At 46.6% G+C, this 14154-nt stretch overlaps 1 protein-coding gene across 2 annotated transcripts in view; it reads left to right on the top strand.

The window, feature by feature from the left end:
* Positions 1-14154, top strand: part of LOC147122190 (uncharacterized) — a 48890-nt gene that overhangs the window by 12703 nt on the left and 22033 nt on the right. For both annotated transcript variants that reach the window (XM_085983071.1, XM_085983072.1), the window contains 3 exons: positions 1114-1195; positions 1289-1481; positions 1939-2006. In XM_085983071.1, the coding sequence (XP_085839197.1) occupies positions 1114-1195; positions 1289-1481; positions 1939-2006 (343 nt within the window). The remainder of the gene's footprint in view (positions 1-1113; positions 1196-1288; positions 1482-1938; positions 2007-14154) is intronic.

The following is a 14154-nucleotide window of genomic DNA, read 5'->3' as shown; positions in this document are numbered from 1 at the left end:
GTGATGTACCCACCTGGAAATTCTGGCGTTGAACCCACTAAAGCTCGCAGTGTCAGGGGGAGATCCCATAATCAGCATACGTTTTCTGGGTGCCTATGCTAGTAAGGGTACCTTCTCCTAGAGGCCACATACTATGGCACGCTTTGCCACTCCAAGAGTATCGAGTCTACCCCAACCTCCACCCCGCTCTGGAAACTTATTTATATGCCCCAGCGGCCCATAAGTTGGTCAGAATGTCAGTGAATAAAATCTCTATTCAGGGGTCTAAGGCTGGACTCCCAAGTAGTGCTCACATGCGTTGTTTGGTGATTTGATTTGCCTTGTCTCACCAGCTACTTGTGATCCGCTGGGTCTCTGTTAGGCTGGAGATTTTGGAACTCCTGGATTTGGAATCCCCGTCCCCAATCTCATCCTGCATCAGTGGCCTTGTTGGGGATGCGTAGTGGCCAGACATTCCCTCTAGGGCATTGCTGGCCCTGTTCCTGGGACTAGGGACAGGGTCACTGGCAAGGCTTGGAAGCTAAGCAGAGCCAGGCCTGGTTAGTACCTGGAGGGGTGACCATCAGGAAAGACCAGGTGCAGAAGGTCACGGAAGGAGCCCCGAGGAGGGGCGGTTGGTGAGAAGGTCACGGAAGGAGGAGCGGCTGGTGAGCAGGCCCGGGCGTTGGGCTGAAGATTGTCGGACAGGAGGAATGGTGGAAATGGAATGGCGGCGCGCACCGACGCAGCGGCTTTGCTTCTCCCAGTCATGGGAGCTTGCAAGATCACATTTTGTTGTTCATGTACTTGTGCAATGACAATAAAGTTGAATTATTATTATCTGGTGTATCCGGGTTTCTACCTAATTTGCAGCCCTCTGCCACCGCCGGATTTTCTGCTGCACTGTTTCTAAGATCTGGGTGGATTTTGCATCTAACACTTTTTATACAGTCGATCTGAACAGAGGTGACTCATCACCTTTGAAGTGGCAGTCTCCATTCCAGCCAGTAATATATGTTTCCTGCAATACAGAGAAATCAAGACAGTAGATAATTTTTTCCAAAATGGTCTTTTCTTGCCGTGTACTTGCTTATTTTCACTTGTGGTGGTTGATATTTTTCTCTGTGTCTTTAGGCCATTGAATCTTTACATCAGGCTTTACTGAGAGTTGAAACAGAAAAGGTGCAGCAACAGCAGAAAATCCGATCATTAGAAGGTAATGTTTTAAAACTTCCTTACTTCAGATAATAACTTGTTTTTAATAGAAATGTAATCTGAATTCAATTTACCAATTTGTTGTCTGATGTAGAGGAGATTCGACGATTCCAGAGTCGATCTGAGGAAAGAACTTTGGATTTCCAATTGGAGAGGAAGATAGAGGAGTGGCGGAGGGAGATGTCAAATGAAATGTACAGCTTGTGGGAGCAAGTACGGCACGTGGACGGGAGATTTAGTCATGGAAAAACCACAATTTCTAGTCTGCTGCAATTAGTCCATGAAAGGTAGGAACTGGTTAAAGTAATCCTCATTGTTTTCACAGCTTTTGTGGCTTTGTGTTCTTGTAATAAAGTTGTGTCTGAATCTTATGATTTTATTCAAAGCCATTGATAGAGTAATAAGGCTGATACAATATTTAAAAAAAAAAATAAACTCTCCTTTTTAACAGTAATCCTCAGTTTTATTTAGCAAGTATTGATTGGAATGGGAGTAAACGGGCTTTGATCTGTCACTAAAGACAATAACCACTGCTGCCATTTCTGTTCTCATTGCAGGCATGAAAATATGTCTCGTCACTTGGTGCCCCTAAATTAATACAATTTTGGAAAAAAAATACTAAAAGCAGGAAGCTTGTCTATAAGTACTTAATCACTGATAATATTTAACTGTCTCCTGAAAAACTGATGACAATAGAGAAATAATACTCTGAAAATATGTTTTAATTAAATATTTCATTCACAGCAAAAACGATCTGTGTGAAGAACATGAATCACTTAGAAGGGAGATCGATAATATGAAGCACAAAATACGTAAGTGTATGCATTAACAACAGAAAATGCTGGAAATACTCAGCAGGCGAGGCAGCATCCGTGGAGAGAGAAACAGAGTTAACATTTCAGGTCTGGGACCCTTCATCAGAATTGGAAAAAGCTGGAGATGTAACAGATATTAAGCAGGTGCAGAGACGGGGGGGAGCGGGGGGGTGTTAGGAGGGGTGGAAGGAATTGAAAGAATATCCTATACTTTTGTAAGAGGCCGGAAAGATAAAATGTTGCAAATGGGAGTGGCAAAAATCATACTGCATGAAAAATGGGGGCAGGGATAATTATCTGAAATTGTTGAACTCGATGTCGAGTCCGGCAGGCTATAAAGTGCCTAATCGAAAGATGAGGTGCTGTTCCTCGAGCACGGTGGCATAGTGGTTAGCACTGTTGCCTCACAGCGCCAGGGACCCGGGTTCGAATCCGGCCTCGGGCGACTGTCTGTGTGGAGTTTGCACATTCTCCCCGTGTTTGCGTGGGTTTCCTCCGGGTGCTCCGGTTTCCTCCCACAGTCCAAAGATGTGCGGGTTAGGTTGATTGGCTATGATAAATTGACCCTTAGTGTTAGGGGGATTAAATACGTGGGGTTACAGGGATAGGGTGGGATATGTGTTGGTGTAGGAGTTACAGGGATCGGGTGGGATATGTGTCGGTGCAGGCTCGATGGGCCGAAATGGCCTCTATCTGCACTGTGGGGTTTCTGTGATTTCTGTGATTTACGTTGAGCTTCATTGGAACAATGTCTCTGCACCTGTTAACTCTGTTTCTCTCTCCACGGATGCTGCCTGGCCTGCTGAGTATTTCCAGCATTTTCTGTTGTTATTTCAGATTTCCAGCATCCGCAGTATTTTGCTATTATATAAGTGTATGCATTAATGTTTTGATGCCTGCAGACTCGAAAGAGTTGGTGTGTTTTCAGGTTTTTTTTCCCTATTTGACAGAAGATGAAAGGATCAGTGTGCCATAAATAAAACTTTTATTTTAATTTTGAGAGGGGGGGGAAGAGAGCACAAGTATAGAACAAGGAGTTCCACATAAGAGCTTAGACATCTGATCTGCATTACTGAAAAATCCAGAGATCATGCGAGGTGGGACAATTTAAAAACCTGCATCATAGCTTATTACACTCTTCACAACTACACCAGTGGAACCCTATGGTACTTGATATATTGAGAATATGGGGAAGTTAGCAATCTACAGCACACATTCTGAGCCTATCTACACAGGTCCTACAGAAAAACTATCAAAGCAATGGGGTGATTACAACCATGCTAAATTTCACCTACCTCTTGCACCACACTGGGAAATTCTTTGAAAGAACTTATGATTTCCATCAATAACAATGTGTATTTTATTGCATCTTGACCGAACAGTAATGAATAGAGGAGACGGAATGAACCTTTTACTATTTACTGAGTAAGTGGGTGGACATTACAGCACATTGTCTGCATGGCAGAACCCGAAACTGAAAGTGAAAGACAAAGTAAAACCGAGCCCCCCAGCACCCCCTTCAGGTAACACCCGGGAGCTGGGACAAACTTCACTGAAGCAAAACTCAAAACACAACACTCCTTTCCCCCAGATAAAACCCCTTAGTCCTCCAGGCGTCTGGGACGGAATCTAACCCGACTTGAGCGCCACTGGACAGGCATAGTCGGGGTGCCACTGCTAGCCACAGGAAAACCTTCCTCCGTGGCTGATGACTCCGTGACACCTTCTGTCGATGTGGCTTCCATCGTTGTTGCAGGAAGCAGGCCGTCACTGCCTGGCAGAGGTGGCGGAGACAATGGCCTAGCCTGTGACGTCTCTGTTACTCTCACCGGAGTACGACCCCGTAGCTGGTCTACGTGGCGTCTGTGTAGCTGGCCATCAGGTGTACGGACGCTGTATGACAGGGGACCCGTGGCCTGCTCCACCACGGCAGGCATCCATTTGTCTCCTCCTGCATAGCAACGGGCAAACACAGTCTCTGACGGCTCGAACTGCCTGGCGGTGCCCTGGTGCTTCTTAGCCAGCTCCTCTTGCTTTGTGTGCATCTCATCCCTGTAGTCCGGGTGTAGCCGGTCCAGTGCAGTCGCCAGCCGGCGACCCATCAGCATCTCGGCAGGACTCTTCCCCGTTGCTGAGTTTGGTGTGGTATGCTGTGATAACAGGAACCTGGCCAATCTGGTTTGCCAGTCCCCCACCGATATCCTCATCAGTGCCTCTTTTGTGGTTTGCACCATCCTCTCTGCCTGCCCGTTAGAGGAGGGGTGATAGGGCGCTGTGGTCACGTGGCGGATCCAGTTTCTGCCTGCAAAAGCCTTGAACTCCGCTGACGTGAAGGCTGCTCCATTGTCCGAAACCAGCACGTCGGGGACCCCGTGTGTGGCAAACAGCAAACGCAACGCGTTGATCACTGCACTGGATGTCATGGAGCTCATGATAGCCACCTCCAGCCATTTCGAATGAGAATCCACCACTATCAAAAAGACCTTCCCCTGAAATGGCCCTGCAAAGTCAATGTGGAGTCTTGACCATTTACGAGTGGTCCACTCCCAGGGGTGAAGGGGAGCCTTGGATGGGCTATGGCGAGTCAGCTGACCTGTCTCACAGCTCTTTACCACCTCCTCCACGTCTCGGTCCAACCCCGGCCACCGGACGTAGCTTCTCGTCAACGCCTTCATGTGCACAATCCCAGGGTGTGAGTAATGCAGCATTTTCAGCACCTCCTCTCTTGCGGCGGCAGGAACCACCACACGGCTTCCCCAGAGCACGCAGTTCTTGTGTGCAGACATTTCATGGCGCCTCTGAACGAAGGGCTTGAAATGCTCCTCCTGGACCTCGGAGGGCCAGCCATGCAGCAGCCAGCGTAGCACCCGTGATAAGACTGGATCTTTCTGTGTGAGGCTACCAATCCGCTGGGCATGGAGTGGGGCCTCCGGAACCTCCTCCAGTAGCAGCACCTCCAGGGGTGGTGGCGTCTCAGCCATCGGCCGGTTCAAAGGCAAGCGACTCAGAGCATCAGCATTAGCCAGCATCTTCCCAGGCCTGTAGCAAAGTTCATAACTGTAGGCCCCCAACATCAGACTCCACCGAAGCATACGCGGTGATATGATCTGGGGCATGGGCTTGGAGTGATGCAGGAGCCCCAAGAGTGGCTTGTGGTCTGTGTAGATGACGAACTGTCTCCCTAACAGGTACTGGCTGAACTTCTTTACCCCAAATATGATGGCTAGGGCCTCCTTGTCAATCTGGGCGTAATTATGTTCTGTTGTTGAGAGTGTTCTTGAGGCAAAACTGATAGGCGCTTCCCGGCCATCTGGCTCTATGTGACCCAACAGAGCTCCCAGCCCGTATGGTGAGGCATCACACACCAACACCAATAGCTTGTTTTCATCATAGTGTGCCAGAACCTTATCTGCTTGTAGCAGTTCCTTTGCCTGTCTGTAGGCTGTTTCATGAGCTGAGGTCCAGTTCCACACTGCTGCTTGGTCTAACAGCCTGTGCAGTGGCTCTAAGATTGTGGCTTTGCCCTTGAGGAAACAACTGTAGAAGTTTAACAGTCCGAGGAATGCCTGCAGTTCGGTCTTGTTCTTGGGGGTGGGAGCGCTCCTGATAGCCTCCACCTTCTCCGTAGTCGGATGCACATCGTCTTTGTCCACTCGGAATCCCAAGAACTCCACCCCATTGGCAGCGAACACACATTTCTCCTTCTGAAGGCGTAGTCCTACCTCAGCCAGCCGGCGTAGTACTTTCTGCAGCCGCTCATCATGGGCTTCCTGTGTCTTGCCTGTAATCAGTATGTCATCCAAGTAAGGCTGAACTCCCGGAACACCAGCCAACAGGGTGTCCCTGAACCTCTGAAAGATTGCCACAGCCGTAGACACCCCAAACTGCAGCCTTGTGGCTCGGAAAAGTCCTCTGTGGGTGTTGATTGTCAACAGCTCGGCTGACTCTTCATCCAGGACCAGTTGCTGGTATGCTTGCTTGAAATCCAGCTTGATGAACAGAGTGTCTCCAGCCAGTGTTGAAAACAGCTCTGTAACTGTTGGTAAGGGATACACATCTGGTAACACAGCAGTATTAACCGTACATCTGTCATCTCCACAGATTCGCAGGTCCCCATCCTTCTTTGCAATGGGCACGATAGGGGTGGCCCAACGGGAGTTCTTCACTGGCAAGAGAACCCCTTGGTTCACCAGCTTATCCAGGGCCTCATCCACCTTCTTGCGCAACGCAAAAGGAACTGGTTGCGCCTTGAAGAACTTAGGCGCTACCCCAGGTCCACTTTGATTGAGACTGGCGGTCCCCGACAGGCCCCGAACTCACCAAAAACCTCTTCATAGTTCTCCAACATAGGCATTATGGGCTGTCGCTGTACCGTGTGTACTCCTGTCACTTCAATACCGAGGGGCTCAAACCAATCTCTGCCCAGCAGGCTTGTGCCCTGCCCCGCCGCCACATAAAATGGAAGTGTGTCCTTGACTGCCTGATACTTAACTTCCACATGAATCATACCCAGCACCTGGAGTTGAGCTTGGGACCACTGCCGTAGCACGCCACTGACCTGAGCCATCGCCGGGGGTTCACTTGGCCACAGCCTATTGTAAGTCTCTTCACTTATCAACGAACACGCTGAGCCTGAATCCACCTCCATGCAGAGTGGTGCCCCATTCATGATCACATTTGCCGTGTATCCCCACCGTCTGTGGGGTAGCTGCTCAGCTTCCGTGGTCCTCCAGTGTCAGGGTGTGTGTCTGCGATGCTTGTGTTGGCTCTGCTGCAGCAGCCTGAGCTTTCTTCATGCAGACATGAGCTATGTGTCCTCTTTTCTTACCGAAATGATATACCGCTGACACAAATTTGCATGTAGTGGAACCATGGAGAGCCCCACAGCGGAAACATTTTCTTCCTGTCTCTTTAGTTGCCTCCATGTCTCTCGCAGCAGCAGCTGCGTGTGTGGTCTTGTGCCCCTCCTCGGCGGCCTGAGATGGTGCTGCCTCTGTACGGAGCATACGTGTGTTCATCGATGCAGCCTCTGCTGCTAAAGCCTTCTCCTCGGCCAGTCGGAACGTCAGGGCCTTCTCCGCTAACAGCTGTCTCTGCAATGCCGAGTCCAGCACTCCACACACAATCTGATCACGGAGCATATTGTCTAAATGGTCACCAAAATTACAATGTAATGAGCGTTTCCTCAACTCAGCAATGTAACTTGAAATAGATTGTCCAGGCTGTTGTTTACAATTGTGAAAATGGAAACGCTGCACAATCTCAGGGTTTTGGGTTAAAATGTTTCTACAGCTTCTCAATCAAATCAGCATAATCCACCTCACTAGGTTTACAAGGAGCCACCAATGAACACAGGATGGAGTAAGTAGCAGCTCCGCATACACTTAGCAACACTGAGCGCTTCTTCTCTTCTTTGTCAATATTATTGGCCTCAAAGAAACACCCCAGTCTTTCTGCGTATTCCTCCCATGAACTGTCCTCATCCCCAGAGAACTCTTCAATACGTCCCAAGATCGTCATAGTTTTAATGTGCACTGTCCCTTTAAGATCCACGGACTTTTTTTTCCAAATTCTTTTTCTCCTCCGGCCAGAGTTACGGTAGCTACACTCACGGTAGTTGCCTGGCCCGCACAATACTCTGTCCGCCGTCTACGTCACAGCTAGCCAACTATCAAAATGCCGTTGATGTTGCTAGCTGAGTGGCCCGCTCGTCGCAATTTCCAATATCACGGCTGTAGGTTCGCATGTCTATCTCCGTCCTTCTAGAGAGTTCAACAGCCGCCTCGTCGCCAGTATTGCATCTCGACCGAACAGTAATGAATAGAGGAGACGGAATGAACCTTTTACTATTTACTGAGTAAGTGGGTGGACATTACAGCACATTGTCTGCATGGCAGAACCCGAAACTGAAAGTGAAAGACAAAGTAAAACCGAGCCCCCCAGCACCCCCTTCAGGTAACACCCGGGAACTGGGACAAATTTCATTGAAGCAAAACTCAAAACACAACATATTTATGTAGCACTTATAACACAGAAAAACATCCCAACGCATTTCATAGCTGATAAAAAGGAGTGGGTGTCAAGTCTTTTGAAAAGTGTTGGGACAGGTGACTGAAAGCTTCGTTGAAGCGATGTGTTTTGAGCAGGATTTGGGTGGTGATGAAGCGGTAGAATTGGGTGTTGTTTGCATTTGTGTGGGAACTGACCCTGTGTTTACTGGTGATATCGCTGATGAACAATATATAATTGAGGAAGAGAAGGTCAAGGATGAATCATTGGGGAAGTCTGGAAGTGGTGTGCAGGAGCTGGAGGAGAAGTCACTGCTGTAGATGTGTTGGCAGTCTTGGGACAGGTAGGAGTGGAACCATGGAATGGCAGGCCATCTGAGGTGAACCACAGAGAGGTGATAATGATCACACCATGTGCAATGCTGCAAATGGTCAAGGAGGATTATATACCATGGCCACAGTCACTGAGGATATTGTTGATGACTTGACCAGTATGGTCTCAGTGCTGTGAGTAGAGCAGAAACTAAACTGAAGGGATTTGCATAGGGAGTTATGGGAGAGCTGAGCCTGTAGCAGAGAGGTGACAATACATGCAAACAACGTTCCCCCTAAGCTGCGCGGCTGCGCAGCACTCGTGATTGGGCCGCGCAGTTAAATAAACGGGCCACACACTCGCGCTTCTGCGGCACACTGAAGCTTTGTGCTGGGGACGCTGACTCAAGGCAGGCAGCTGTGCGATAACAGCACCTCACTGACAGCCATGTGATTGGCAGGTCAATCAGTGCAAAGAGAAGGCGGGACTGCCCGACGCACGTCAGTGGCTGGAATGGTCTGCTAATCACATGGCTGCTAGTCACACTGGCCTGCCAATTAGATGGCTGCCAGTGAGGGGCGGTTACCGTGCAGCTGCCGCCTCCAGTCAGCGTCGCCAGCGCGAAGCTTCAGTGTGCCATGCGAGTGCAGCCCAAGGGGGTTATTAGACAGTCAAAGAAAGGCAAGTCAGTAAGTACCTCAGCAATCTGAGTGCTTGTCAACACGCAATCCTGGCCAGTACCAAGCATAGTGTTAAGTTGAAGAAACATTATTTTACTAATCTGCAGGGCTATTGGCCACACTGGTAAGTACCCTGGAAGTCCTTTGGAGAGGCTAGTAATTGTATCAGCACATGGATCCCACAGGTCTCGGCCTTTGTTGGTAGTTTCTGTGGGGACTTATTCGAGACAGAACTTGCATCTGCCCCAAAAATGGCTGTAATGTCAGGAATTTCCTAATTCTCAGCCTGGTTTATGCAAAGCAGCCAGTATGCCTGCATTAACTAGCCAAACAAACCATTAGCCAGAGGATCCAGGCATGGGTGTTAGCCAAAAATGCAGGCATTACCAGAAAATAAGTCCCCCTATACAAGGGACCCGATTGGCCCTTTTTAAAAAAAAAAAAAAAAACCTGTTGTGCCAGTGATGTCAATGATTCTGCAATACTTTCCCCAAACCATAACTGCTACAGCTGTGGCTCCGTGGGTAGCACACTCGCCTCTGAGTCAGAAGGTTGTGGGTTTAAGACCCACTCCAGAGACTTGAGCACATAAAGCTGGAGTGCTGCACTGTCGGAGGTGCCGTCTTTTGGATGAAACGTTAAACCGAGGCCCCATCTGCTCTCGGTTGAACGTAAAAGATCCCACGGCACTATTTCGAAGAAGAGCAGGGGAGTTATCCCCGGTGTCCTGGCCAATATTTATCTCTCAACCAACATAACAAAAACAGATTAGCTGGTCATTATCACATTGCTGTTTGTGGGAGCTTGCTGTGCGCAAATTGACTGCCGTGTTTCCCACATTACAACAGTGACTCCACTTCAAAAAACTTCATTGGCTGTAAAGCGGTTTGAGACGCCCGGTGGTCGTGAAAGGTGCTATATAAATGCAAGTCTTTCTTTCTTTATGGCGCAAATGCTTTTGGACCAACAGTTTTTGGGCCATTCACTTTAGTCCCCAATTTTAACATGCAAAGGCTGAAACACTTCGCTTAAGAACATAAGAATTAGGAGCAGGAGTAGGCCATAAAGCCCTTCGAGCCATTCAATAAGATCATGTCTGATCTTCGACCTCAACTCCACTTTCCCGCCTGATCCTTCGAATTCCCTTTGAATCAAGAAATCTATCTCTCTCAGCCTTGAATACACTCGACTCAGCATCCACAGCCCTCTGGGGTAGAGAATTCCAAAGATTCACAACCCTCTGAGTGAAGAAATTCCTCCTCATCTCAGTCCTAAATGGTCGACCCCTTATCCTGAGACTACGCCCCCCAGTTCTAGACTCTCCAGCCAGGGAAAACAATCTCTCAGCATCTACCCTGTCAATCCTCCTCGGAATCGTGTATGTTTCAATGAGATCACCTCTCATTCTTCTAAACTCCAGAGATTATAGGCCCAATCTGCTCAATCCCTCCTCATAGGACAACCCTCTCACTCCAGGGATCAATCTAGTGAATCTTTGTTGCACTGCCTCTGAGGCAAGTATGTCCTTCCTCAGATAAGGAGACCAAAACTGTGCACAGTACTCCAGATGTGGTCTCACAAAGGCCTTGTACAATTGTAGCAAGACTTCCTTACTCTTAATATTGTGGAGAATGTTTGAGTGCAAAACATTAGAAGCGAAATTTGTAAATTAACATCTTTACGTCACTAGTAAACATTTCCAAGTCAGTCTGATTGGTTTTTCTGCCCAGGAAGAAAGATGAATGTTTATTTCTGTTAAATCATAGCTTTTCCTGCTTTTTGTTTTTAATTCGGTAACACAAATTGTTTGAGCTTTTCTGCACTTGTGAATAAGTGCTGTATTTCTGACATGTTACATGGGGAGTGTGTTGGCTTAAGAAGTCAACCTTTATTAATGGAAGTGATTTGAAGTTGAAAATACCTGTTTTTGTTCAATTCTTTTTAATACTGTGAACTAAAGAACTACAACACTATTTGTTGGGTGTCTGGTTGCATTGTGAATAATATTCTAATTACTTATGTGGACGTCCAGCACGTCAGCGCCATAGGAAAGCCGCTGCTCCTGCTGCTTGTGCAGCCACTGCTATAGTGACATGAGGGATGGGCTAATACATTGAAAACTTTAAAATTAATACAAATTGCACAGATTGCCTCTTTCAGCTCACCTTGGGCTTTTGGATTGTTTGTCGATGCATAGCTGTGTAACTGAGTGACGTTTCTGAAGTGTTCATGCATTATCATGCAGGTCTTTTATATACTAGTCATTTCTGATAAGTATTTTTTTTAAATAGAGTTTGTACATGTTTGTAAATTAATTCATTTAATTAATTCTACCATAAACAAACTTGCAGAATGGGCATGTAAATGACAAATTAATTTCAATAAAAATAAGTGTGAAGTGGTGCATTTTGGTGGGAGGAATAAGGAGGCGACCTACACCTTGGAAAATAAGAGTCTAAATAGAGGTGCAAAGGGATCAAGGGGTATAGATTCACAAATCATTAAAAGTAGCAACGCAGGTTAAAAAAAGCCATAAAAATGCAAATAAAGCACTGGGGTTCATTTCTAGAGGAATAGAATTCAAAAGCAGAGAAGTTATGTTAAACTTGTATAGAACCTTGTTTGATTGTCTCATGATTTGAGATGATGGGGTGGCAATATGGCATTACTGTATATATGCTTTTAAGTGGTTGCTGTTGCTGCCGTTGTTGTAGTAAAATTTGCCCACTGACAAAAAGGAGTTCATGGCTCGCTCAGAACAAAAAAACATTAGAGGGAACATTGCATGCAACGATCTTGGGGAAAAAAGGGAGGTTAGAAATTGTGTGACAGCTGGAGGAGGGAATGGGTCAAAGGTGGACTTTTTGAAGAGGATTTGATGAGGGTGGGTGGAAAGGAGATGGGGCAGTGCACACCAGAGGAAGCCAATAACTATGTCAGTGAGCATTAGGGCCAGGAAGGATAGTTGAGAAGTCAGGCAAGAAAGGTATCAAGGAGGCAGGAGATGGGTCTGATAGAAGATACAAGTTCAAAAAGGGTGGAGAAGGTGGTAGAGAAATTGCAAAGTTTCAGGTGTCTTGCTAAGAATGAGTGAGGGCTGGGAGGCAGCACCTTGAGACGAAGAAATCCATGAGCTCCTTGCATGATATTAGAGGTAAGAGTGAAAGGGGCTATTAGAGGGGGTATGAGGAGACAGTTTTTAATAGAGAAAAGCATTGTAAAAGAAAGAATTTGCATTTATATAGCACCTTTCATGACCTCAGAACACCTTAAAGTGCTTTCTAGACAATTAAGTACTTTCTGAATTGTACTCACTGTTGTAATGTCGGAAACGTTCTTTCCCTTCAGGTTGATCCTAGAGGAGTAGGAGGATTTGACCATTAAGTAGGAAGTGTGGTAGTGCTTGACACTGTTCAGCCTGATTCAGCAGTGGGCAACAAGAGTGATCATACAGACTACAGGAAGGATATTGAGAGGTTAAGATAAGAACATAAGAAGCAGGAGTAGGCCATACGGCCCTTAGAGCCTGCTCCATCATTCAATAAGATCATGGCGGATCTTCGACCTCAACTTCACTTTCCCGCCCAATCTCTATATCCCTTGATTCCCCTAGAGTCCAAAAACCTATCTATCTCAGCCTTGAATATACTCAACGACTCAGCATCCACAGCCCTTTGGGGTAGAGAATCCCAAACATTAACAACCCACTGAGTGAAGAAATTCCTCCTCATCTCAGTCTTAAATGGTTGACCTCTTATCCTGAGACTATGGCCCCTAGTTCTAGACTCTCCAGCCAGGGGAAACAACCTCTCAGCATCTACCCTGTCAATCCCCCTCAGAATTTTACATGTTTCAATGAGACCACCTCTCATTCTTTGAAACTCCAGAGAGTATAGGCCCAGTCTACTCAATCTTCTACAGGTTACAATGCAGATTCACTAGGATGGTGTCTAGTATGAGGAAATACAAATACGAAGAAAGACATGAAAAATTAGGGCTATTTTCATTAGAACAATGCAGATTATGGGGTGATGTAATGGAAATGCTTAAAATTATGAAAGGGATGGGACAGGGTAGGTTGGTAGTTTTCAGTAGTTGAGGGGTTAAGATTAAGAGATTTAGAACAAGACAGACAGCAAGAAAAACATCCTTGTGAGGTTCTGTAATTCACTTCCAGGGTTAGTGGTTGAGACAGAAACTATGTCAACATTCAATATTAGATTGAATAAGCGGATAAAGGTAAAAGGACAAGTAAATGTGATTGGGGCTACTTGCTTGCATGGAGGGTAAATGCTAGCATGGAGTGGTTGGGCCGAATGGCCTGTTTCAGTGTTGTAACTTGCATATATTTCTGTGTATTCTATATGTGAATGGTATGTGAGATGGCCATATCTGTGATTGAGGCCTCAGAAGCCATGTGACGTGGCAATAGTGTGCATGAGGAGTTGATAGGAAGGGTGTGGTTAAGGGAGGACAAGGGCAGAGAGGGTGGAAGAGAGGGAACAAGGTGAATTAAATTGGAAGTTGAAGTCACTGAGGATGCATAATTGCTTAGAAAAGAGGCTCGGGGACATCACGGAAAAGAAGTTGCTATGGGACTGGGAGGCAGCAGATGACGAGGGCTTTAAATGATAGGTAGGCGTGGTGGAGGGGGGGTGAGGTGTTTGAATGAGGTACAGATACCCAGAGAGGAGGGAGAAAGTCTGAGATGGGACTTGGTGATTCCAGTTGTTATTTTATGTCTGCTGGGTAATGTTTGTGTCTTAGTGGGAGAGAGCTGCCATTTTATTCCTTGATAGGAAAATTTTTCTAGTCCATTAATCCTTTTCTGACCAGGGCGGCCAATTGAGTTCTGATGAAGGGCCATCGACCTGAAACGTTAACTCTGTTTCTCTCTCCACGATGCTGCCTGATCTGCTGAGTGTTTCCAACATTTTCTGTTGTTATTGATGGCCAATTCTTGTCTTGGTATAATGTGGGTTTTATAGTTTTTTGCCCCTGTTTTCTTTCTTCTGTATCTGTTGCTGTGCTTCCCTTGTCTTCTATGCTGCACTTCTTAGGTTGGGGCGCATTATTTTCCTTTTGTTTTCATGGTTTCACAATTTTTATGCTGCATTGTGAAATTACGTTTTTTCAGTTTCCAG

Source organism: Somniosus microcephalus, chromosome 3 (genome assembly GCF_052327205.1).
Source record: "Somniosus microcephalus isolate GS21.2 chromosome 3, FLI_Smic_1.0, whole genome shotgun sequence".
In the NCBI taxonomy this organism is placed as follows: Eukaryota; Metazoa; Chordata; class Chondrichthyes; order Squaliformes; family Somniosidae; genus Somniosus; species Somniosus microcephalus.
Note: the sequence above shows the minus strand (reverse complement) of the source record. Positions and strands in the feature narration are given on the sequence as shown.